This window comes from Schistocerca nitens, chromosome 5 (assembly GCF_023898315.1).
Source record: "Schistocerca nitens isolate TAMUIC-IGC-003100 chromosome 5, iqSchNite1.1, whole genome shotgun sequence".
NCBI lineage: Eukaryota > Metazoa > Arthropoda > Insecta > Orthoptera > Acrididae > Schistocerca > Schistocerca nitens.
In genome coordinates, this window is record NC_064618.1 from 692,597,770 (window position 1) to 692,625,003 (window position 27,234).

The 27,234-nt window shown below is 43.6% G+C and overlaps 1 protein-coding gene across 3 annotated transcripts in view; it reads left to right on the top strand.

Annotated features, from left to right (window-relative positions):
- LOC126259161 (uncharacterized) overlaps positions 1 to 27,234 on the top strand; it is a 659,794-nt gene that overhangs the window by 388,485 nt on the left and 244,075 nt on the right. For all 3 annotated transcript variants that reach the window (XM_049955714.1, XM_049955715.1, XM_049955716.1), the window contains exon 4: positions 16,464 to 16,527. In XM_049955714.1, the coding sequence (XP_049811671.1) occupies positions 16,464 to 16,527 (64 nt within the window). The remainder of the gene's footprint in view (positions 1 to 16,463; positions 16,528 to 27,234) is intronic.

Genomic DNA, 27,234 nt, shown 5'->3' on the forward strand with positions numbered 1-27,234 from the left:
ATATAGTTCAAGAGAAAGCGGAGAAGATTCAATTTATGCTCGTATTTCATATTTATTTTATTTTTGATACATGAAAGAAAGAAATCAAAAGTTTATAATGTGAGGAGAAGTGGAACGACCAACGGTTGCGACGTCGATTTCATTTGCCATAAGCATATTGTGACCTGACTGCTGTCGCTTATTGCTATAAATGGTACGCATGTTCGGTAAAATAATATCGAAATCGCGCTTTCGCTATGAGATGATCAGCTTCAAGCCTGATGCGTAAAGAACAACAGCAACAGTTGCAGCTGCAGTGCACGTGTTACAATCCTCGGGGTAAAGCGTCAAGTTTGTGTGATGCGTGGAAGCTTGAAGATGTGAGTAGCTGTCTTTCTTTCTAGTGCTTCCGCGAAATGCGTTTCCTAATGCAGTGCTAGATGCCTTTCTTGCTTTTTTTCATTGGTTGTGATGACGGTTTTCAAGGGAACGGTTTTCGAACATGAGTATCATTCACAGAGCTAGCCAGGATTGACAGATGATTGTGCTCGTTGAAGTAATTAAAAGCAGCATGGGTGATTGGTGGTCAAATGTCGAACTTTCACTTCACATTCATCTATGGCAGCTCTCTTGTGACTGCAACTACTTGGCAGCTACTAGAATATTTCCTCAACGATTTGTGGGAAGTGACAGAAGGACCCTTTTTGCTTTGTTTGAATTACTACATAATCCTTCTGGGTGTTGATAAATGTGTGGCACAACGCAAGAAGACGCTTTTTTGCGAATGACATGTCAGTAAAAATGGATGCCACTTCTTTCGCTTCCATTCTGTTGCAATTTTTTTGAAAAGGAATAAGATGACTGATCAGTGATTGATAGCACCTTGCACATTAATTGTTATCATCAACAGGGGCATTGTTAGGTGCCAGCAGCTTAGGAATCTGCACACGATACCAAACGATGTGGAAATATTTGGCGTCACAAACATGGAAAGACTTGGTCGGGAAAGTGTCAAAGACTGCAACGAATTTCCTCACTGCTGTTTCAGGTAATCCTGCTCTCCTGGACGACCACTTCCGTTCTTCGTCCTTCTCTCGCGCTTCTCTGCTTTCGAAGTTGCTGGGAAGACCTCCCACGTTTACCAGGCGATTTTGGTTGTTGGTCACTGTTGCGGATCTCAAGTGATGTTTGAGACATCGTACGGTTGAATCAGTGTAAGAAGATCCCTGGCAGCTAGTAGCTTTGTGGCCAGCATTTCAGCTGTGAAATGCTAACGGATGCTGGAGAAACAACAGTCAATTGTAGTGCTGCTACAACAATGAGGCATTACAGTAGAGACGTTTACATAATTTCTTGAAATGTCCTCCATTCAGTACCTGGTTGTGGGGGAGTTATTTTATCAGTTAACCATCACACCAATACTTTTCGACACCTGATTTACGTGGGTATCGGCAGCTGTTCGTGAAATATTTGTTTTCTCTCAGTTTTTCAAAATTGCCTTGATTTTTCCAATCAATTAAATTTGTTTTTGTAAAACTAAACCTCATGCTGGACTATTTAATTTCCATATGTCCATTTCCTACTCTTCATTTGGCTAAGACGATTTGGAGAAGAAACGATAGCGCAAATTCCCCTCAGACCACGAATTAAGTTTTTATTAATTACCCTATTACTTTCAAGCAAATTAAATACTTTTTCGCAAAAGTAGACCTCATGATGGTCAATTTCATACCTCACTTGTTCATTTCCCAATCTTCATTTGGCTATGGCACCTCGGACAAAAACCAGTTATGTAATTTATAGGGAGTCATGTTCTTGTTACACTCAAACGTTTGGCCCAAAAGCAGAAAAGGTGTCGAGCACTGCACTAGGGACTGCATTTCGCGAGAGTAGGAGCAGAAGAGACAGCTACTTATGTCTTAAAGTTTGTACACATCAAACAAACTTGACAGTTACCCTGAGGATGGTAACACGTGCACGGCAGCTACAATTGCTGCTCTTTTCTTGTTGTTGTTGTGGTCTTATAGCACCACATTTCGAAAGCTTCTATTCTCTTCTTGTCTAAACTATTTATCGTCCATGTTTCACTTCCATACATGGTTGCAGTCCATACAAATACTTTCAGAAACGACTTCCTGACACTTAAATCTATACTCGATGTTAACAAATTTCTCTTCTTCGGAAACGCTTTCCTTGCCATTGCCAGTCTGCATTTTATATCCTCTCTACTTCGACCATCAACAGTTATTTTGCTCCCCAAATAGCAAAACTCCTTTACTACTTTAAGTGTCTCATTTCCTAATCTAATTCCCGCCGCATCGCACGATTTAATTCGACTACATTCCATTATCCTAGTTTTGCTTTTGTTGATGCTCCTCTTGTATCCTCCTTTCAAGACACTGTCCATTCCGTTCAGCTGCTCTTCCAGGTACTTTGCTGTCTCTGACAGAATTACAACGTCATTGGCGAACCTCAAAGTTTTTATTTCTTCTCCATGGATTTTAATTCCAACACCGAATTTATCTTTTGTTTCCATTACTGCTTGCTCAATATACAGATTGAATAACATCGGAGATAGGCTACAACTCTGTCTCACTCCCTTCCCCACCACTGCTTCCCACTTATACCCCTCAACTCTTACAACTGCCATCTAGTTTCTGTACAAATTGTAAATAGCCTTTCGCTCCCTGTATTTTACCCCTGCCACCTTCAGAATTTGAAAGAGAGTATTCCAGTTAACGTTGTCAAAAGCTTTCTCTAAGTCTACAAATGCTAGAAAAGTAGGTTTGCCTTTTCTTAATCTTTCTTCTAAGATAAGTCGTAAGGTTAGTATTGCCTCACGTGTTCCAACATTTCTACGGAATCCAAACTGATATTCCCCGAGGTCAGCTTCTACCAGTTTTTCCATTCGTCTGTAAAGAATTCGTGTTATTATTTTGTAGCCGTGGCTTTTTAAACTGATAGTTCGGTAATTTTCACATCTGTCAACAACTGCTTTCTTTGGGAATGGAATTATTATATTCTTCTTGAAGTCTGAGGGTATTTCGCCTGTCTCATACCTCTTGCTCACCAGATGGTAGAGTTTTGTTAGGCCTGGCTCTCCCAAGGCTGTCAGTAGTTCTAATGGAATGTTGTCTACTCCCGTGGCCTTGTTTCGACTCAGGTCTTTCAGTGCTCTGTCAAACTCTTCACGCAGTACCATATCTCCTATTTCATCTTCATCTACATTCTCTTCCATTTCTATAATATTGTCCTCAAGTACATCGCCCTGTTTAGACTCTCCATATACTCCTTCCATCTTTCTGCTTTCCCTTCTTTGCTTAGAACTGGGTTTCCATCTGAGCTCTTGATATTCATACAAGTGGTTCTCTTTTCTCCAAAAGTCTCTTTAATTTTCCTGTAGGCACCATCTATCTTACCCCTAGTGATATGTGCCTCTACATCCTTGCATTTGTCCTCTAGCCATCCCTGCTTAGCCATTTTGCACTCCCTGTCGCTCTCATTTTTGATACGTTTGTATTCCTTTTTGCCTGCTTCATTTCCTACATTTTTATATTTTCTCCTTTCATCAGTTAAATTCAATATCTCTTCTGTTGCCCAAGGATTTCTATTAGCCCTCGACTTTTTAACCTACTTGATTCTCTGCTACCTTCACTATTTCGTCTCTCAAAGCTACCCATTCTTCTTCTACTGTATTTCTTTCCCCCATTCTTGTCAATCGTTCTCTAATGTTCTCCCTGAAGCTCTCTATAACCTCTGGTTCTTTCAGTTTATCCTGTTCCCATCTCCTCAAATTTCCACCTTTTTGCAGTTTCTTCAGTTTTAATCTGCAGTTCATAACCAATAGATTGTGGTCAGAGTCCACATCTGTCCCTGGAAATGTCTTACAATTTAAAACCTGGTTCCTGAATCTCTGGCTTACCATTATGTAATCTATCTGATACCTTCTAGTACCTCCAGGCTTCTTCCATGTATACAACCTTCCTTCATGATTCTTGAACCAAGTGTTAGCTATGATTAAGTTATGCTCTGGCTATTTGCTTAGCAGGCTCTAAGTTGATCATGGCGAAAGCATGATTTCGAAACGATTTTGATGAGCGCACATACCATTTACAGAAGTTTGCGACATCGCGACAATTGGTCAAGCTGTTCGCTCCTTTTCTAGTCTCGACAGAGAACAAATATCGATCAACTGTTTTAACGGCAGTGAAGTATCAGAGGAGGGTTTGAGATCGATCATCACTGCTTGGTCTGAAAACTTAGATGCGAGTAACGGATGATATACAAATGTATTTGCGCTGGTGATATGTGTGTCATAATTAAAACCTGTTTAATGCTATGTGGGGACAGAAACTTGTTCACACACACGTTAAATGTTTACTCCGTTGTAGACTTTCGTACGTGTGTTTAAGAAACTACCAGTGAGCATTAAGGTCGATCACCTCACGATCTGAAGAAAATATCAAATGACAGCATAAATTGAAACTTCTCTGCTCCTAGCGATAATTGAAGACCGATTAACATTCATATGTGTTGTATTTCAGGCTTTCTGAATAAAACTTGAAAAGAATTTTAAAAAATGGTCAAATGTTTTGTGAAATCATTTACCTAAAAGTAAGAAATAAAACAGAGTAGACGTACCTTTGAATGGTGCTGAAAATCATGTACATAAAATGAGGTACCAATTGAGAATTTGAAGTTCAATGTTTAACTTATAATCTTAGAATTTGTTAAGGGTATTAGAGGATATTTGTTTGGTGGATTACGTGGACTACACAGTCTGGTGCTGTGTCGTCTGGACATGTTTTTATCACGTATACTTGAAGGCGTAAAAAAGTTCCAACCGTTTTTCACTCTCAAAAATGTTTCAATAGAGAATCCTTCAAATATCAGGAAATAGAATGCGTGTGGCGCAACGAGTATCATTCAAAGGCGTGTTAAATGTTTCTGAGTTTTATTTCTTACTTTTAGACAAATGATTTCACAGAACATTTGACTGTGGTTTTTTTATGGAATACTTCCTTTAGATGGGGTAGTTCGGCTAGGAGGCTTTATTTGTCGTAATGTGACATGTGCTGTATGTACCAGTGTGATTAGAATTGTTTGTCCCTGTGCCGAACGATGGCAGATCGCTGCGTGTACACGCCCTGTGTGGGTCTTCCCCTTATAAACTGCGTAGCCCAGAGCACCATCAGCCTTCTTCCAATTTAAGACATCCAAAAAGTAATTGTGCTAGCTCCATTGTAAGTTAATTGGTCTCATACCACGATGAACACACCGCTGTGAGCAACAGATCTTCATGTCTGGGACAAAGAAAGAAATCAGCAGTGTAAGAGCACTGCCTAAATGAAGAATACACATTTCACTGTGATAACACCAAGTTGCTGTGCCAAGCAAACAGGTATTGGGAAAGATTTGTAAAGGAATCCATGTAAATAAAAAGGATATCAGACAATCTCGTAAATAAGGCTGAAAGATCTTGACTATGTTTGACGGAAATTCTACATTTGTGGTTATAGTCTAAGAGTGTACCCAGTAGAGGCAAACACGTAGGACAGATTAAGAATGCCCAAGTAAAGATACGAGGCATGACCTTTGACCTACTCCGTATTTTCCGCCTGCCAAAAAGGCCCCAGTCAGGTCGAGTGGTCAGCCGCCCCCACTGGTATAAATATAGTGACATTCCCAATGTCCCGACGCTTTTCCAGAGGATGAATAGTAGGTATGGCACTCACCAAAACATCGCAGTATCTCAGCATTGTCACCCACATGGAAGCAGAGAGTTTTTCACTTGTGGTACGCGCCAGGGAAATTTACATTCACGCGCATAATTACAGTAACTTTCTTCAAATCCCCATGGTCAGTAGAATAACTTCTTTTTGGTAAGTTAGTAGTTTCGCCTTTTCTTCAGTGGTTGCCCCTTGAATGTGGTGTTTGTCAGTAGTGCATCAATTGTCTGCTGAATAAATGTAGTGTGTTTGTTTGCAGTTGTTTGTTTTAGTCCCTGTTCTTTCTAGAATAATTTAAAATAACTAATTAAATTTCATGGCCAGTGTTTGTTTCATTATGTGTCTGTCTTAGTCCCATTCATCAATCGATCTTATTTATCTCTCACTTTTTGTTTCGATCCTGTTTCTTAGTAAACTTGACTGGTATTGATTTAGAATGTAAATAGTGTCTACTGTTGGTTTTTGAAAACACAGTGAAGATTTTAAAATTCCTCATCTTAATGCATTTTCATTTCAAAATTACTGTTAAATCTATGAATTAAATACATTTTCTCTTCTATGTACACGGTACTTCGTTGCAAAAGTAAAACTTAAATAGGGATGTAGGAGTAATAACTACCTGCTGTCACCACCACCACCACCACCACCAACAACAACAACAACAACAACAACAACTGCGGGGGTAATCAAGTAAATATAGATTTTCTCTGTCTAAGTTGGTCCCTTGCTGCACCGCATTCTACTGTAGATTTTATTGACTGCTTCTTGAGTCATCTGACTGCACTGTTTGTTAATTAATTTTACATTTAGTGGTTATTTTATTTTTCCAGTAAATTCATTCTCCTTCCATGCTCAAACTGTCTGCAACCTCTTTTCAGTATTATATCATGCAACATACACATTTCGTTCTTCTTCATAATCACTCCATTACTGACTTGTCTTTCCTTGATAAACTGGAAATAGTCCCAAAAAGTTAAGAAGTGAAAATTCATCATTTCTAAATTCGTGTGACTACATGACCAAAAGTTGCTTGGTTCTACTTCCATATCCCAAGAATCATGCTATGAATAATACAAACGGTCCTGCGCTGTCATCAAAATATACTCAAAAAGAAACACCCTTTTTATAATGTATGTATGGCTATATGCATAAAATTTCTGTGTAACGAATAGTTTGCACTGAAGTATACAGTTGTTCCAGTTGTTAAATTACGTTCTATCACTGAATAGAAACATGTCATAGTCGCTATCTCTTTCATTCAAAATGCAACACTAACATGAACAAAAGGTATGCAGATGATTTCAGAGTGTAGAATATCCACGATGTGATCAAAACTATCCAGACACCCCCAAAAACATACTTTTTCATATTAGGTTCATTGTGCTGCCACCAACTCCATATCAGCGACTTCAGTAGTCATTAGACATCGTGAGAGAGCAGAATGGGGCGCTCCGCAGAACTCGAGGACTTCGAACGTGGTGAGGTGATTGGGTGTCACTTGTGTCATATGTCTGTAAGCGTAATTTCCACACTCCTAAACATCCCTATATCCTCTGTTTCCGATGTGATAGTGAAGTGGAAACCTGAATGGACACGTACAGTGCAAAAGCGTATACGCCGACCTCGTATGTTGACTGACAGATTGCCGACAGTTGAAGAGAGTCTTAATGTGTAATAGGCAGACATCTATCCAGACCATTACACAGGAATTACAAACTGCATCAGGATCCACTGCAAGTACTATGACAATTAGGCGGGAGGTGAGAAAATTTGGATGTCATGGTCGAGTGGCTGCTCATAAGCCACACATCACGCCGGTAAATGCCAGACGACCCTCACTTGGCGTAAGGAGCGTAAACATTGGACGATTGAACAGTGGGAAAACGTTGTGTGGAGCGACGAATCACGCTACACAATGTAGCGATCCGATGGCAGGGTGTGGGTATGACGAATGCCCAGTGAACGTCATCTGCCAGCGTGTGTAGTGCCAACAATAAAATTGGGAGGCGGCGGTGTTATGGTGTGGTCATGTTTTTCATGAAAGGGGGGCGGGGGAGGGGCGGGCGGGCGGACGGGCGGGCACCCCTTGTAGTCTTGCGTGGCACTATCAAAGCACAAGCCTACATTGATGTTTTAAGCACCTTCTTGCTTCCAACTGTTGAAGAGCAATTCAGGGATGGCGATTGCATCGTTCAACACGATCGAACACCTGTTCATAATGCACGGCTTGTGGTGGAGTGGTTACACGACAATAACATCCCTGTAATGGACTGGCCTGCACATAGTCCTGTTCTGAATCCCGTAGAACATCTTTGGGATGTTTTGGAACGCCGACTTCGTGCCAGACCTCACCGGCCGACATTGATACCTGTCCTCAGTATAGCACTCCGTAAAGAATGGGCTGCTATTCTCCAAGAAACCTTCCAGCACCTGATTGAATGTATGCCTGCGAGAGTGGAAGCTGTCATCAAGGCTAAGGGTAGGCCAACGCCATATTGAATTCCAGAATTACCGATGGAGGGCGTCACGAACTTGTACGTCATTTTCAGCCAGTTGTCCGGATACCTTTGATCACATAGTGTAGATATAAGTAATATTTAACTGCACTTTACATAACATTCATGAAGGAGAGTACAAAGAGAGAATATCCTCTATCCAGAATTGATGAAAACGTTTACTGAGCTGAGTTGACAAAATAACTAATTCTTAGGAATATTGGAGCATAGTTTCAGTTAGATGGAACTGCATCTATGAATCTGCAACACCGTCAAGACGGCATGCCACAGATGTCAATTTAACAAGAAATGTAGTACAAGCTTGTTGGGTATGTAAAGGATTAGCATTTCAGAGCAGTAGTACCAAGGAAGTTGTGGTAATGCTATTTGCTTTTTGTAAGTAAAGAAGGATAACTCAATGTGTTTCTAATTCGCACTTGGAAATGGACACGTTCTTAATGAGACAAGTATCCACACGGATAGCGCGGCATGTGGAGCACCACAGTGTGTCAGCATGGTGACCACTGTCGCGCCTTCTCTTGACCTAGTACCAGAGTGAGATGCACACGCATTAGGGCGCCCAGTGACAGCAGTAGACACCTAATGGTACCACGTCGTCTTTTCAGAAGATTGCCAGTTTTGCGTTCAGCATCACAATGGTTGTATCCCTGTATGGAGGCTTTGAGGAGAACGAACATTGCCAGACAACATTCGCCATTGTTACACGGTTCCACCAACTAGCTTGATGGTTTGGGGTGCCACTGGGTACACAAAACTATCATCTCTGTTTCGCTCAGCTCGTACTTTGAACAGCAGGTATTAAATTTCTAAAGTGTAAAATCCAGTTGTTGCGCCTTATTTGTGAGGTCTCTGTAAGTTATCTTCCAGTAAGATAATGCAAGGCCCGATGTTTCCCTGACTGTGCAGAGCTACTTTGACACACAGGGTGTTCGAGGTTGTCATGCCCAGCACATTCTTGCTGAAAAGATCTAGTCATCAATTGCTGAGAGACTGGCATGCCCTTAAGCAATTAAGATTAATGAACTATACCACAGAGCTGAAGTAGCTTGGATCGACGTACTCATATGTCACGCAAGCTTTATTTGTCTCAGTGCTCAGCCAGATTAGAGCTGTTGTTGCTACCATGGGTGGCATCTCTGCGTATTAAATTTTTCACCCTGTACACCCCTATTACCTACCAATCGAGTCTTGTATTCTCGGTCTCATACTATATACACACAATAAATGAAATTTCGTTGTTTGTTAGCCTCCCAAAATTTCACATTTATACTCAACAAGCAAGGGTACTTATGTTACCACTGTTATTTTTCCTTCTCCCCTGTTCCATTTGCGCCGGCCGATGTGGCCGAGCGGTTCTAGGCGCTTCAGTCTGGAACCGCGCGACTGCTACGTTCTCAGGTTCAAATCCTGCCTCGGGCATGGATGTGTGTGATGTCCTTAGGCTAGTTAGGTTTATGTAGTTCTAAGTTCTAGGGGACTGATGACCTCAGATGGTAAGTCCCATAGAGCTCAGAGCCATTTGAACCATTTGTTCCATTCGCGAATGGTGTGTAGGAAAAATGACTCACCGCTGAATCAGCGCTAATTTCGTTGATTTTATCGTCAAGTTGGTTTCATAAGACATATGTGGGAGAAAGTATTATGTTAACCATCTGCTCCTGGAATTGAAACAGTAATCTGTGGCACATGATGAATACCTTGTAGTATCTGCCTCTGGAATTAGTTGAGAATCTCCTCAACACTCTCATTCTCACTAGCCAACTATGATATAAATCCCCCTGCAGGTCTGGGGGTTAGAATAGGCCCGAGGTATTCCTGCCTTTCGTAAGAGGCGACTAAAAGGAGTCTCACACGTTTCGCCTTTTACGTGATGATCCCCTGTCGGGTTTCACCTCCACATTTCTAAATTTTCCCGAAGAGCGAGCCAATTGGGGAAGGGCGCCTTACATGGTGCATCGTGTCCATCGTGCATTGAGATCTTTAGCCCAATTTCTCGTCGTCGCATTGCAGTCCCGCTCATTCTCCACTTCTTGGGCGATGACCCCTTCCTGAGTACGTTTTCCACCGTGCACTATGAAGCTTTCTGCGCCGACGATGGCCATTGACTTCTTAGCACCTCATACCCAGCACAGTAGCCAGCCCATTGTCGTGAGGCCGTCATGTGACCTGTTGCTTGTAGCCCCCTGACAATACAGGGATCGCTCTGCTGATGCCTGCGCCGTTAACTCCCCACGTATGCCATGGAGAATATGCCCATCTCCCTGGGGCATCGGGACTCCCAGCCATGGCCATTCTGCCAGGTGGCCCTTGCTGAGGCTGGGTGGCGCCCATGGGGAGGGCCCCTGGTCGAAGTGGGTGGCAAATTCTAACTTCAATGCTAAGAAATATGACCCAAAATCGTTCTCCTCCTTGGCCACGCCATAGGAGGAACGCCAGGCTAGGGGTGGCAGTGAAGCTTATTCGCCCCAGTACCTCGTATGTACGAGAGTTGATGGGGAATATTTTATGTCCATGAAGCCTCAGTATTTTTGTGGAGCATTTGGAGGGCAAGTCTGGGGAGGTGGAGAGCTTGTCCAAAATGCGCTCTGGGTCAATACTGATAAAAACAGCACCCTCTGCGCAGTCACGGGCATTACTCGATTGTGACAAGTTGGGGGATGTTTCTGTTACCATCGCACCCCATAAGAGCTTAAATATGGTCCAGGGTATTATATGCCACAGGGACCTTCTATTGCAATCTGACGATGTTCATTTCGTCTGGCGCGTCCATCGGGGTCCGAGGGATAATCAGGTTGCCACCAGTGCCTTCATCTTGGCCTTTGAGGGTGACACATTGCCTGAGAAGGTCAAGGTGCTGGTCTACCACTGTGACGTCAAGCTGTATATCCCTTCCCCAGTGCGGTACTTTAAGTGCTAGGAGTTCGGCCATATGTCTTCCCACTGTGCTTCCAGCGTCACATCTCGAGATTGTGGACGTCCATCACATCCCAATACTCCATGTGCTCCGCCTTCCATCTATGTCACTTGCAGAGAACATCATTCACCATGCTCGCCAGACTGCAGGATTTTTCAGAAAGAGAGGAAAATTATGGAATATAAGACCTTGGACCGACTGACCTACACTGAGGCTAAGGGGAAATTAGAGCGCCTACATCCTGTGGCTATGACCTCCTCCTACGCCGCCGCTATGAGAACAGTTGTCGCCCCATCAGTTCCTTGCATTTCTATCGCTTCTCGGAACCAGAAAACTACACCCCCCTTGATGTTGGGGGTATTTCCCTCCATGTTGCTCCCGCACCACCTACTTCGGGAGCAACACCTCCAAAACCATTGGGGATATCAGTCCCCGCTTCTGAGCCAGAGAAGCGTCATGCTTCTTCGGCTCCTCTCGCTAGGAAGGGGTCCCTTGGGTCACTCCCTTCCCAGGTTTCTGCTAGTGGGAAAGATGACACCTGCCAGTGGCTGAAGAGCCCAAAGGCAGCTGGTCATAGGGATTCATGCTCATCTTCAGTCCAGGAGACTGAATCAGTGAAGCCCTCCCAGCCAGGGAAACCCAAGGAGCAGTGAGAGAAACCCAAAAAGAAGGTCCCCAAGACCAAGGGAATTGTGATGGCACCCACACCACCACTACCTACAAGCTCTGCATCTGCAGTTGAGGTGGAGATTCTGGCGTCCGCTGAGGACCTAGATCTTGCCGGACCCTCATACACAATGGATATAGACTGCTCAGGCAAAACGTCGGTGGCAGCAGGTGACCCTGAGGCGTAAACTGCCTCACTGAGTGTTCCATGCCTTCCCAGTCTCACGATGACGTCATCCTCCAGTGGAATTGCGAAGGTTTTTTCCACCGCCTGACTGAGTTTTAGCAACTGCTAAGCTTTACACCTGCTTTCTGCATTGCCCTCCAGGAAACCTGGTTCCTGGCAATGCGGACCATTACCCTATGCGGCTGTAAGGGATACTACAGGAAAAATAGTGCCTATAATCAAGCGTCAGGTGGAGTTTGCATTTATGTCCTAAACTCAGTCTTTAGGAAGCTGTGCCCCTTCAAACCCCTCTTGAAGCTGTGCCTGTCAGAATAAGGACGACACAGGAAATAACTGTCTGCAATGTGTATCTTCCTCCAGATGGTGCAGTATCCCTGAATGTATTAACTCCACTTACTGATCAACTCCCTAAACCTTTCTTACTTTTGGGAGATTTCAATGCCGATAACCCCGTGTGGGGTGGCACCATGCTTACTGGCCGAGGCAGAGATGTCGAAACTTTACTGCCTCGGTTCGACTTCTGCTCCTTAAATACTAGAGCTGCCACACATTTAAGGGTGGCTCATGGTAGTTACTCGACCATTGATTTATCAATGTGCAGCTGTCACCGTTGAATCTCCCCCACACGGTAACATCTATGTGATGGTTGAGCAGGTGACTTCAACAATCGTTTCTGTGGCAGAAAACACGATCCCACGCTCTTCAGGGTGCCCCCGGCGAAAGGCAGTCCCTTGGTGGTCGCCGGAAGTCGCTGAAGCAATGAAGGAGCGTTGGCGAGCTCTACAGCGGCATAAGCGGTACCCTTCCCCGGAGCACCACGGTTTCCAGTTTTCGGCCACAAATTCGTGTTATGCACTTCTGTCGACGTCGTACCGTTGATCCAAAACCAGAACATTACGTTACTGATGATCCACTCACTGTAGTGGAGACACATTTCTTAGGACTGATTTTCGACGCCCGATTGACGTGGCTTCCTCATCTTCGTCAGCTTAAGCGGAAGTGCTGACAGCATCTCAACGCCCTCCGCTGCCTGAGCAACATCAGCTGGGGTGCAGATTGCTCTACGCTGCTGCAGCTCTACATAGCTCTTGTTCAGTCCCGCTTTGACTATGGGAGTCAGCTTTATGGTTCGGCGGCGCGATCAGCGTTGCGTTTACTCCACCCAGTGCACCACTGTAGCGTTCGCCTAGCGATAGGAGCTTTTAGGACGAGTCCAGTGACCAGCGTTCTTGGCCGGCCGAAGCCGGCCGCGGTGGTCTCGCGGTTCTAGGCGCGCAGTCCGGAACCGTGCGACTGCTACGGTCGCAGGTTCGAATCCTGCCTCGGGCATGGATGTGTGTGATGTCCTTAGGTTAGTTAGGTTTAAGTAGTTCTAAGTTCTAGGGGACTGATGACCACAGCAGTTGAGTCCCATAGTGCTCAGAGCCATTTGAACCATTTTTTGGCCGGCCGAAGTGGCCGTGCGGTTAAAGGCGCTGCAGTCTGGAACCGCAAGACCGCTACGGTCGCAGGTTCGAATCCTGCCTCGGGCATGGATGTTTGTGATGTCCTTAGGTTAGTTAGGTTTAACTAGTTCTAAGTTCTAGGGGACTAATGACCTCAGCAGTTGAGTCCCATAGTGCTCAGAGCCATTTGAACCATTTTTTTGAACCAGCGTTCTTGTGGAGGCCTTCCATTGCAAGTTAGACGTGCACAACTGCTGGAGAGTTACGTTGCACACGTTCGTAGTTCTCCTGCGCATCCGAATCACCGTCTCCTATCCCCACCCACGGCGGTTCATCTCCCGCATCAGTGGCCCAGGTCAGGGCTTGCAATTGCAGTTAGTGTCCGGTCTCTTCTTACCGAACTGGAGTCCTTGCCTTTAGCACCTATGCTTGAGGTCCATTCACGTACACCTCCATGGCGTGCACCTAGGCCGCGGCTGCGCCTGGACCTTTCACATGGCCCTAAGGACTCAATTAACCCCGCGGCTCTCCACTGCCACTTCCTCTCGATTCTTGACGTGTACCGAGGCCATGAAGTAGTTTACACCGACGGCCTCATGGCTGATGCTCATGTCGGCTTCGCGTATGTCCATGGAGGACATACTGAACTGCATTCCTTGCCCCATGGCTGCAGTGTTTTCACTGCTGTGCTGGTGGCTATATCTTAAGCTCTTGAGCACATCCGTTCATGCCCTGAGGAGTCGTTTCTTGTGTGTACTGACTCCTTGAGCAGCCTACAAGCTATCGATTAGTGCTACCCTCGTCATCCTTTGGTATGGACCATCCAGGATTCCATCTGTGCCCTGGAACGATCCAGTCGTTCAGTGGTGTTTGTCTGGACCCCAGGTCACGTCGGAATCCCAGACAACAAACTTGCCAACAGGCTGGCCAAACAGCCTACGCGGATAACCTCTTATGGAGATCGGCTCCTGTGCAACTGACCTGCGTTCAGTACTACGCCGCAAGTTTTTGGGGCTTTGGGAGACGAAATGGCATAACATCAGCACGCACAACAAACTGCGCGTCATTAAGGAGACTACGAATGTGTGGCAGTCCTCCATGCGGGCCTCTCGCAGGGACTCTGTGGTTCTCTGCCGGCTCCGCATTGGCCACGCTAGGGTGACACCCGGCTACCTCCTGCGCCGTGATGACCCACCTCAGTGTCGGTGCGACGCCCGGCTGACAGTGGCCCATATCTTGGTGAGCTGTCCTTTGCCTGTCCTGCGACGGACTCTTCAGTTACTTGACTCGTTGCCATTAATTTTAGATGACAACGCCTCATCGGCTAATTTAAGCGGTCGGTTTTATCATTCTATATTAGTTTTAGCGCATGTCCTTTGTCCCTTTGTGTTCTCCACTTTAATGATTTTAGGGTGGATGTTTTAATGTGTCGCGGAGTGGCTGGCTATTCCTTTTTATTCTCGTGGTCGGTCAGCCACGGTCATCTGCTCTCTTATTTTTACCCCTTCTACCTGCTTCTTGCTTCTATCTGTGGTTTTCTTTTCCTGTTTTGTCCATGTTAGTGTTGGTTGTCCTCCTGACGTTCTTCTGGTTCTTCCTTTCTCCTGTTATTGTGTTGTACGTCTCCTTTCTTTTCTTCTTACCCTTGTGTAATTATTTTACCGGGAACAAGGGACCGATGACATTATAGTTTGGTCCCTTCCCCCCCCCCCCCCCCCCCCACTCCTTTAAACCAACAAATCTGATATAAAATTCATCACTCTTCATTGGATCTCCTTTATTTCTTTTATTAATCCAGCCTGGCGATGATCCCGAAAATCGATGCAATATAAAAGAAACAGTTGAACAATAGTTTTTTTTTTTCAAGCAATTTCTTTGGTGAATGAATTACATTTGCTCCAAACTCTTCCAGAGTATCCCATCACTGATTGTTCTTTTCCTACAATTTGTTTTATGTGGTATTTCTCCATGTAGTTACATCTAGGTAGTCAATTCTTGCTAATTCTGTCATTAGACAATTAGATCATTGATTTCTTTTTTAACGTTTTTGGACTGTGTACTATTATTTTGATGTCTAATGATTCCCACATTGAACAGTCAAACCCTTGTTGAATCGAACTCTCAGCTATTCAGACTTTTTTAAGGTACCTTGAACTTCGAATTATTGGGAGTCGACAGAATTCCACAGTTGTTATTGTTTCGAATGATTTATTGCCAATAGTGTAATCAAATAGTAATGAATATCTTCATCTGTTTATGGATAATGTTACATGTGTTTACATTCAGGTCAGGTGCGAGTTCCTATAGATTTTCCTGCATATTACTACAGCCTTCTGGAGTTCCAACTTTCTCTAGTCAACTGCGTTATCTGCAAACATCCCCTTGGAGCTTCCAACATAATCCACTAGATCATTTACGTATATTATAAATAGTACCAGCCCCGAATATTCCCTTGGACACTACCGCAATTACTTCAACATCAGTCAGTTGTATGTCGTTACAAACAATGTTTTCCTGTGAACAGAGTAAAGCATTGACTAGAACATTTGGGAACAGACGTCCAAATCTAGTGTTCAATAAACTGAAAGAAAAAGCTGTGTAAATAAACAAGAAAGTAATAAAACTGTAAGTAAATAAATTATTACTTACCACACATAGAAAACTGACAGAGACAAATTAAAAACCGATAGATTCGTTATCTTCTTAGGTGAAAGAGGAAATTGTTGAAGGAAACAAGACTTAACATGAGTTTTGCATGGCAGGTAGAATGGGCATGCAAATCCAGGTGGGAACAGGACTAAATAAATGAATTAATAGTTGGATGCATGGACAGGAATAGATGAACACATTATGACGTAATCCACAGTGCCTCGATACTGGCCAGAGAGGATACAGTGACGGTGAGTATGTATGTCTGTCTGTCTGTCTGTTACATTCTGACTGTTTCGATAAATTCATTGAACATGCACCGTATTTCTTTCTATCTCAAAATTCTTTATATGTAATATATTACCTTGTTTGTTTCAGTGTGTCCTGGATCGTGTGTCGCAATGGCCTTTCAACGCGTTCACGTTGGATACAGTCACTGGTGGTCAGTATTAGTCATGATTTCGAATAAGTTTCTTACATTTATTGCTTATTATGTTTGGAATTTAGTCTATGTACAAATACTTGAGAAATCGAAATACCAGAATTAGCAGCTGACTAATTTTTTTCTGTTGTCAAATAATATAAGTATAGAAATCGTATAATGTTTTGAGAGGAAATTCTCATCCACTATTATGGATTGACCTGTAAGTAATCATCTGGGATACAATTTGGACTGAGGTCTCTCATGTGAAATGAACCAGATGTTCTTGATGAATTCGTATCGGGTGACTGGGTCAGCATCTTTTTTAGGGGGGGTTGCCAACTTACTCTACCTTCAGCACCATAAACCGTAATTTGATTTCTTGTTACACTCTGCTTGCAGTTTCTTTGTTAGTGACTCCCCTTCCATTCTCCCTCCACACATATGTAATTTTATACGGTTTAACATAGAGGAAAGTGGGTAGAAACGGCGTTGCGTGTGAAGACAAGGTAAGTTGGCTGCTGTCCAAAAACAGCTGGAAGCTGCATTGGCCACTTTTGGCGGACATAATACTGCTGCCCTAATCGGCAGTGACTTGAGGCATCAGTGACAAAAACTGTGACACCCTGGAACCCCGATGTTTCTCATCTTCCGATGCACATCATTTCACCGGTTTGCCCCCACTCAAGGATGATTCGCTGGCAGTGGTGGGTTTGTATATCTGTAGCTGACAGTCGACTGTGGTAACTGGTGGTGCAGTTGTCCCTTTACACCTTAGCAACAGGTACGAGGTTCTGCCTAATGTCGATAACACACGTCAGTGAACACTGGATACCTCGTCTGTTGGGCCAGTGATAAGTTTTGCTGCCAAATCCAGACAAACACAGTGGGTGTGTATGTTGATCAGAAAGAACGCCTATGTGCATTTGTTAGTAGGCTTCATCCAATATCTGGCGGAGGTTCATGCCAGCGGCTATTGAACTTCGCCCGTGTAACTGGTTGCAGACTTTAGCTGAAGTCAGCATGACTTTTGGGTACGCAGTCGTAGTCCACTGGCTGAGAACCCACAGGCAAAAGTGCCCAGGTGGATAGCGTATGCACAGAATGCGTGTGATAGGGGAACTTTGTGAGTAGCCTACCCAACCTGCGCCTGGCCTGTGTGGGCGTCCAGCAGTACCCGCACCGTATGGAACAACATTGGAACAACCTACTTTGGATGGTTGGCTCAATTGGTGATGACATTGTGTATATGGTAGAAGCATGTTGACTGTTTTTGCTGCTTCGTACCCAGAATTGATCATGATCCTCTCGTTTGGAACTGATTAAAAGGTTTAAACCAGTCATTTAGACAATTCTGTGTCAATCTCGGCTGCAAACTTCTCGGTCTGGGTTGTCGAATGGAGAATTGTAGGGCACATAAATATATGCTATTAGTAAACAGCCCAGACGACGAGGAGGGGGGGGGGGGGACAAAATCCCCTGGGCCCAAACATCATGTTTTAAATGTTGTGGGAAATACTGCCAAACATGTCCACAAAAAAAGTACACGGCAGCATCTGTGAGTCGTCAGATATCAAAGACAATCAGCGGCTTAGTTTATAGTTATTTGTTCACTGTTCTGTAATACTTTGCACCAGACAAAATGCAGGGCACAATGAGTGCTATTCCCGTACACGAGATCATGTTCATAAGCAGACTATTGCCAAACGATTGGCAGCTGCTGCAAATCAGTGTGTTGGAAGAGCTCCCAAGAGTCATGTACTAAAGGCTCCTCAAGTACTATTCTTTCCTGCTGATCCTGTCCCCTCTGCAGAAAGTACGGGATTTGTCATTAGTCGTCCATTTGACTGCGAGCAGTGCTTTAATGGAAAATCTAGGGGTCTTGTAACGTGGACTGGAACGAGGGTATTATACCGATCCCCCTAACCAACAAGTTCTAGGTGCTGTGTTTCCGTGAAACTGAGCCAGTTGAACTCACTTCACCAGTTTTCGGGGAGCTTGTTTGTCGGATGTCAAGATGAGACAAACGCAATAGGGCAGGGGTCTATTAATTGTCGGCAGTTCAAACGTGCGCCGAATATTGTAACCCTTAGTGAAATGACAACAAGGGACAGGCATGGACGCCAGGTGCACTCTGTGTGTTTGCCTGGGGGCCTCATTCAGTGTGTTGAAGACCCTATTCCGGCAGCCATTGAGTGAACATCAGCAAGCAATGCAAACTGTGGCGCACATTGAAATAAATGATGCCTGTCGTCTGGTCTTTGAGGTTATACTTGGATCATTCCAGCGACCGGAGGAGAAGGTTGAGAAGACCAGCCTTGTGCACAGAGTCTCAACGAAGCTCACCATTTGCTGCATTGTCCCCAGAACTGAACCAGAGACTTCGAAAGTTCTGTGACAAGCTACGGTGCGACTTCCTGGACTTGCGGCACAGTGTTGAAAACTGGAGAATCCCCTCAAATGGGTCAGATGTGCACTACAAATCAGAGGCAGCTACTTAGGTAGCTGACTGTGTATGGGGTACGCACAAGGTTTTTTAATATATCAGGCGACTCTCCATCCAATACCTGTAGGAAACCCAGAAGTATCAGTATTAGATCGAAATAAATGCCTCCTACAGGTGAGAATATTAAGATCCTAGTGGTTAACTGCCGAAGCATTCGCAAGAAAATGCCAGAGTTTGAAGCGCTCGTGAAAAGCAGTGAAGCTCAGATAATACTAGGGATATAAAGTTGGTTGGAACCTGAAATTAATAGTAGTGAGATTTTGAGGGGAAATTTAACTGTATACCGAAAGGATAGGCTACTGGGAAATGGAGGCGGTGTATTCGTTGCAGTAGACGAGAAACTAAAATTCACCGAGATAGAAATTTGAGCTGCATATATCTCACATGCAGCTCAAATTTCTATCTCGGTGAATTTTAGTTTGGGCAAGACTCAGTAACACGGGTAGGCATAAATTGATAATTGGGTCCTCCTATCGTCCACCAGACTCATATCCTGATACAACCGAAAACTTTAGGAGGAAACTGCATTTCGTTTATACCCAAGTACCTCGACCATAGTGTAATATCAGTGGAGACTTCAATCATCAACTATCAACTGGGAAAAGTACAGTTTTCTTAGTGGTGGGCGTCACAGGACGCCCCGTGAAACATTACTAATGCCTTCTCTGAAAACTACCAAGAACCCTACTGATGATGGAAATACATTGGATCTTATGGCAACAAACAGACGTGACCTCTTTGAGGATGTCCACATCGAAACTGGTGTAAGTGATACTGATTTGGCTGTCGCAACATTGATTATAAAAGCACAAAGGGCAACTAAATCAAGAAGAAAGATATATAGGCTCACTAAACTGTATTAAAAAAATCAGTAGTGTCATAAATCAATCAGGAACATGAAACTTTCAGCGCAAGGCGGGAGCATGCAGAGGAACTTGGGCTCAATATTAAAAGAATGATTGACCATGCATTGGACAGATACGTACGCAGTAGAACAGTTCATAACAGGAGGGACCCTCCACAGTATATAGTAAGAAACTTCTATAGAAATAGAGACTACTGAATAATATACGTAAAAGAAAGCATAGGACTGCAGATAAAGAGATGCTGAAATTCTGGTCGTGTGTACAGACTGTTAGTGGCACCTAAGTTAAGCGTCCAGTCCCTAGCGAATGTGACAGGAACTGAAATTAATGGTAGCAAAGCAAAAGCAGGTAAAATGGGACGTACCCTTTGCCGTGCCATTTGCGATGGTTGGCAAATTACACACTATGTTAAGAGTATCTGCTGCAGTTAATAAATCGCAAACGCCGATTTACAACAGATCAAATTATGAACAGAAAAATAGTAACTTCTAAAAATTCTCGACAGTGCACGCTTATTTGCGTTGATATACGATGAAATTCGGGGTGATCTATTCTTTGGCAGTAACTTTGTATCAAAACGCTTACTTGCTACGAAATACATTGTTCAAAAATACTCGTACCAGTAACTTAGGGAAATATAGTTTTGCAAGTGTCCAACAATTCTCGAAAATGACCAGTTTCTTACGAAATTATACAATGAAATTAGATAACGATTGTTTTGAACGAGAATAGGGCTACTGTTACAAAAAATTTGAAAAGAGTACAAATAAGTTTGAGCCTACAATTGACGATAACGGTAAGAGTTTATCGCGGCACCCGCGAATATTCGTAATTTCACAATATATCACACTACAAACGAGTATTGATAAATTAGTGACAGATTACCAGTATGCAGAAGCGGCGTGACAGTAAAATATGCGAACCTAGAACTTCAAATCGGCACACAAAACTTGCACACGCGGTCGCACATACAAGAAAATTCCGAAGTTAGCGTTTACATATAAATAAACGTTCGGATTGTACGGATTTTTTACTTCGCTGTTTCTGTTGACTTGCCGAAAAGGTACACTGCAGCGTGAGCTTATCTCAGTCAAAAGCTAGAAAAATGTGCAGCCATCAACAAAGCACGTCTTCTGCCTGTTGCAGCAGACATTCATGAAACAGATACTTTTTCGGAGTGATTCAACTGCTTCACAACCTTTTCAGTTGCAGCCCATAACAGTAGGAAATTCTTGAACAGTGTATAGGTAGTCCTTCCCGTTGGAGTGCTCGGGCTCACGATGCACGACCAGTTGCAGCTCACATGGGTAACTGTTGATATTGCCAATAAGTTAAATTTGTTAACTGTAACACTTTCTGTGATACGGGGTTGTTATGGATGTGACGTCTTTCAAGTGTTTAATCATGCCATCAATTTGGCTACAGTTGTTGTATCAATTGCCTGCATAAGCAAATTATTACAAGCTCGGCATACTAACATTGATTTTCAAGTAAGACACTTAGAGAACTTATCGAATGACTTAAAATACCTGCGAGAATGTTGGGACACCTTCTCCTTCAAGCTAAAGTTGTTGTCATTGTAAGTAATATCTACCTAAATTTCGGGAGATGTGAACAGAAGAGGAAATTATTTCATGGTGAAACTAGAAATGAAATGACAGATGTGAATTCAGGAAATTTATTCAAGATAAACTTAACCTTAATTCTTTATATATGTGTCGCTATGCGCATCTTCTACACTCTTCCACTGACTGTGGCTGAAGCAGAAAGATCATTGAGCACTCTGGTGTTAAAAATTGCCTCAGATGAACTGTGCGTCAACGACGGCTCTCTCAGATTTGGGGCCCTGGACAAATGAATAAATTTGGCAAGGCAACTGCACTATGTGTTTCATATTAGGTGCATCTACTGCCAGGTATTCCATATCAGCGACCTCAGTAGTCATTCGACATCGTGAGAGAGCAGAATGGGGCGCTCCGCGGAACTCGAGGACTTCGAACGTGGTCAGATGTTTGGGTGTCACTTGTGTCAAACGTCTGTAAGCGTTATTTCCACACTCCGAAACATCCCTATGTCCACTGTTTCCAATGTGATAGTGAAGAGGAAACGTGAAGGGACACGTATGCGCAAAAGCGTACACGCCGACCTCGTCTGTTGACTGATGGCCGTCAGTTGAAGAGGGTCGTAATGTGTAATAGGCAGACATCTATCCAGACCTAACCGAGCGAGGTGGCGCAGTGGTTAGCACACTGGACTCGCATTCGGGAGGACGACGGTTCAATCCCGTCTCCGGCCATCCTGATTTAGGTTTTCCGTGATTTCCCTAAAGCGTTTCAGGCAAATGCCGGGATGGTTCCTTTGAAAGGGCACGGCCGATTTCCTTCCCAATCCTTCCCTAACCCGAGCTTGCGCTCCGTCTCTAATGACCTCGTTGTCGACGGGACGTTAAACACTAACCACCACCACCATCTATCCAGACCATTACACAGGAATTCCAAACGGCATCAGGATCCACTGCAAGTGGAGATAGTAAAACTTGGATTTCATTGTCGAGCAGCTGCTCATAAGCCACACATCACGCCGGTAAATGCCAGAAGATGCCTCGCATGGTGTAATGAGCGTAAATATTGGCCGATTGAACAGTGGAATAACGTTGTGTGCGGTGACGAATCACGTTACGCAGTGTGGCGATCCGATGGCAGGGTGTGGGTATGGCGAGTGCCCAGTGAACGACATTTGCCAGCGCGTTTAGTGCCAACAGTAGAATTCGGAGGCGGCGGTGTGATGGTGTGGTAATGTTTTTCATGGATGGGGCTTGCACCCCTTGTTTTGCGCGGCACTATTCACAGTACAGGTCAACATTGATGTTTGAAGCACGTTCTTTCTTTCCACTGTTGAGGAATTCGGGGATGGCGATTGCATCTTTCAACACGATCGAGCACCTGTTCATAATGAACGGCCTATGGCGGAGTGGTTACACGACAATAACATCCCTATAATGGACTGGACTGCACAGAGTCCTGACGTGAATTCTATAGAACACCGACATCGATACCTCTCCTCAGTGCAGCACTTCGTGAAGAATGGTCTGCCATTCCCTAAGAAACCTTCCAGCACCTGATTGGACGTATGCCTGCGAGAGTGGAAGCTGTCATCAAGGCTAAGGGTGGGCCAACACCATATTGAATTCCAGCATTACCGATGGAAGGCGACACGAACTTGTAAGTCATTTTCAGCCAGGTGTCCGGATATTTTTGATCACATAGTGTAGATTTTGATGCTTTGATGCTGTGATTGAAACATTTGCTGAGCGAAAGGTTTGTAAATCCCCATTGGCATTGTTACAGGCAAGCAGGTGACAATAAGGTACCCGTTGCTCGATTCACTGCAGTTTACATGTGAGCGCGCTGATGTCTGTTTACTGAAATGTGCGGGCATGCCAGGAAACGACAGGGGACAGAACATCCCATATCGCTTCGTTATTGGCACCAGATATTTCGTCAGTGTAGAGATCAGTGTACTTAGCCTTTTGTTTGAAAGTGAAGTGAAAGTAAATTTAACCAGTTTAAAAAATAAAATTAGATGGAGCGCACATACATTCACAATAATTCATTACTGTGTAGCATCTGTAGGTCTCAGTCGATCTAACAACCAGTTCCCTAACTGTGGTGGTTTTAGGTTTCTGATAACTGTCTTCCTCACTACTTTTGAAACAAATATTTATCACTATTCTTTCAGTCTCCTACTCCTTGAGGCGTCATGGCGTAACTATTCTTTCTCAGTACATTTAACCTTTGCACAGTCATTCATGATTCATCCGATTGTTGTTTTAGTTCTTTCAAACCTGCAATAGGAAAATGGAGCAATGGTTTATGACTGTTTCTTGTTCTGCTGAATTCTGTATTTATTTATAAAAGAACATTATTGGATACTACCAGCTATTGATGTACTGTCATAATATGAAGAACATGATCTTTTTGTCTATGTGGATTCTGTGGTTCAGAAAAAGTGTGGCTTCACACAGAGCCGGCCGTTGTGGCCGAGCGGTTCTAGGCGCTTCAGTCGGAAACCGCGCTGCTACTACGGTCGCAGGTTCGAACCCTGCCTCGGGCATGGATGTGTGTGATGTCCTGAGGTTAGTTAGGTTTAAGTAGTTCTAAGTCTAGAGGACTTAGGACCTCAGAGTCCCACAGTTGTCAGAGCCGTTTGAACCATTTGAGCTTCACAGAGAAAATACGACATGGAATTGTTCTGGGTAGGGATGCATCATCGAAGCTGACAGTGATTTGTAAAAATCAAGCCGTAACCAGACATACTAAATTGAAAGTGCTGAAATCTCTGGTGTTTCCAATCTCCCTTTATGGCGCAAACACTGACTTCGGCGCCCATACGATAGTATGTAGGGGTGAGAGAGGGGGGGAGGGGGCGCTGCTAGATCTGGCGGTATGGTGTATTTTTAATATTTTGAAAGACGAATGGCGTCTTGTAAGAAGCCATAAAAGTATTTCAGATCCGACTTTGTTGAAACCTGTGTAATGCTGAGTTATATATATATAAAACTTCCTGGCAGATTAAAACTGTGTGCCCGACCGAGACTCGAACTCGGGACCTTTGCCTTTCGCGGGCAAGTGCTCTACCAACTGAGCTACCGAAGCACGACTCACGCCCGGTACTCACAGCCTTACTTCTGCCAGTACCTCGTCTCCTACCTTCCAAACTTTACAGAAGCTCTCCTGCGAAACTTGCAGAACTAGCACTCCTGAAAGAAAGGATATTGCGGAGACATGGCTTAGCCACAGCCTGGGGGATGTTTCCAGAATGAGATTTCCACTCTGCAGCGGAGTGTGCGCTGATATGAAACTTCCTGGCAGATTAAAACATCCCCCAGGCTGTGGCTAAGCCATGTCTCCGCAATATCCTTTCTTTCAGGAGTGCTAGTTCTGCAAGTTTCGCAGGAGAGCTTCTGTAAAGTTTGGAAGGTAGGAGACGAGGTACTGGCAGAAGTAAGGCTGTGAGTACCGGGCGTGAGTCGTGCTTCGGTAGCTCAGTTGGTAGAGCACTTGCCCGCGAAAGGCAAAGGTCCCGAGTTCGAGTCTCGGTCGGGCACACAGTTTTAATCTGCCAGGAAGTTTCATATCAACGCACACTCCGCTGCAGAGTGAAAATCTCATTCTGGTATATATATATATTTTGAAAGAAAAGTACCTGAATGTAGAATTGTTTTCCTTGAGAGCTAGGGGCAGGGCCGCGGCCTCCCTCCCTCCCTTAAGTATCTGTGCCCTTCCTGAAGCATGGACAAAAAGTGAAAGGGTCCGCAAAAGAATTGATGCTTTCGAGATATGAAACATATAGGAGGTTGCTCAAAATATCAGGGATGGACGAACGGACCAACAAATCAGTCCTTCAAGAACTCAGGGCGGGGAGCAGGTTGTCCAGTATATGATCATCCAAGGCAAGGTCAAAGGGAAAAGATTGCAGGGAAGAACACCGAGATGATGGATAGACCAGATAAAGGAGAACACACCCCAAACATGAGGCCACCTACTTTGCGATGCAGAAGACGGGGGAAAATGGAGACAAAGACTGTTAAGAGGATTGTGTGATGAATCATCAACTTTCAACTATGAAAGACGGAGTGTTGGTGATGATGGAAATACAAGTTGTGTCATAATTACTGCTTCTAGTTTTCTGAAATGATAGAGGGCATGAAATTAAACATGTTCTTAATAAATCATTGTAACTTTTTGTTTTAAACTTGTACTGGGATGAAGGAAGCTGGATGGACTTCATTGCAAAGCGACTGTGAAATTTAGAACACGATCTTAGCAACGGCGCATCACGCAAGTATGCTGCAGACAGTTATAATTAAATCTAACGAAAATTGCAAATATATTTATAAAGATTATTTAAATTTGTAGGTACCGCAGTCTTGCAATCTATTTTAATTCTGACTCGAAATTTGTGTGGGAATAAGAAATGTGAATGCAGAAAATGTGCTCGAAAAAAAAGTTACATACTGGGGATAGGGAATTTAACTTTGTGTCAATTCTTTAGTCAGGAAGCCTGTCTTTCTGCACTTTCATATCTGAAACTAAGGAAACAAATTTCACAGAAGATATTCTGTAACTCATAATATCAAACTAACTTCGGTAGTTCATTGTTTTGCTGATAAGAATAACAGCTGAAACAAAAGCATCTAAAATCTGATTGATGAGGACTGGTTTTCGCTCTGCGTCCGAACACTATACATGAGTTCTTCATGGGCATTTTCTTTCTAAATATAGTAAAATGCAGTCACATGTCACAGTCTGTATGGTTATTTTTTATGACTCCACCACTCTCCGAATTGTGTTATGTTTAAATCATGTCAAACCTCCTTTAAAATAACTGCTATATTTTGAGATGGGGCTTGTGCCCCGGGTCCATTTCTGGCTTCCAGCAGCCCTGTAAGTAAACTACTGGTTCCAGAATTAGTCTTGCGTATTATAATGGCCATATAGTATTAATAGCAGAAAGCTGGCTGAAACAGGAAGTGAAATAGTAGCGAAATTATAAATTCGCATTGGCTTATACAGGGTGAGGTGGCTAAATTTTTCACCTCAGGTTACTTTTAAGGTGTTAAAGAATTTTGGAATCTGCTCTCATCTACATGAACAGCGACCATGAAACAAACAGAAACGCGTTCTCACACCCTCATAAATGATAAAGGCATATGCATCAACTTTGCTTTTCTGTAAGTGTAACTATGCTATTTTTTGCCGACAGAATAGCAGACACTGATGAGACAAATACAGTGATATAACTATTGTTTAGATCTAATAAGAACTCACTCAGTAAAAGAGTATTGAATATAAGGATTTGTGTGCCTTTGCTGCGGCCGTTGAATAGTTGCTGCCACTCTCCACGGATACTTCCAAGCCGGGTTAAGATGCGATGTCATCCTTTTATGTTAGACTTAACAAAGTTTTAAACTTGTTTCGTACGAAATAGTGTTGCATTGTAGCAAAGTTGTTGTAAAAAAGGAAAAATGTTTTTAACGTTCAATGTAGTATTCCTTGGTATTTTCATGAAGTATGTTTTGTGTATATGTTGAAGTTCGTTTTTTTTTTTTTTTTTTTCAAATTAAGTGCCAAATCTGTATCCTAAAGAAATATGGCTACAAACGGAGACTATAAAGTGATTATCGATGAACTTGAAGGGCCTGAAGATTGATCAAAATGGAAATAGCATATCTCTATGGTACTCCGTTCATATGAACTGGAAGACGTTATCATCAGTGCGCGCGAACCCGCGGTGCTGCCTCGGGAGCCAACAAGTGAACAGAAGGCAGCGTACGCAGAATGGCAAAAGAATGAT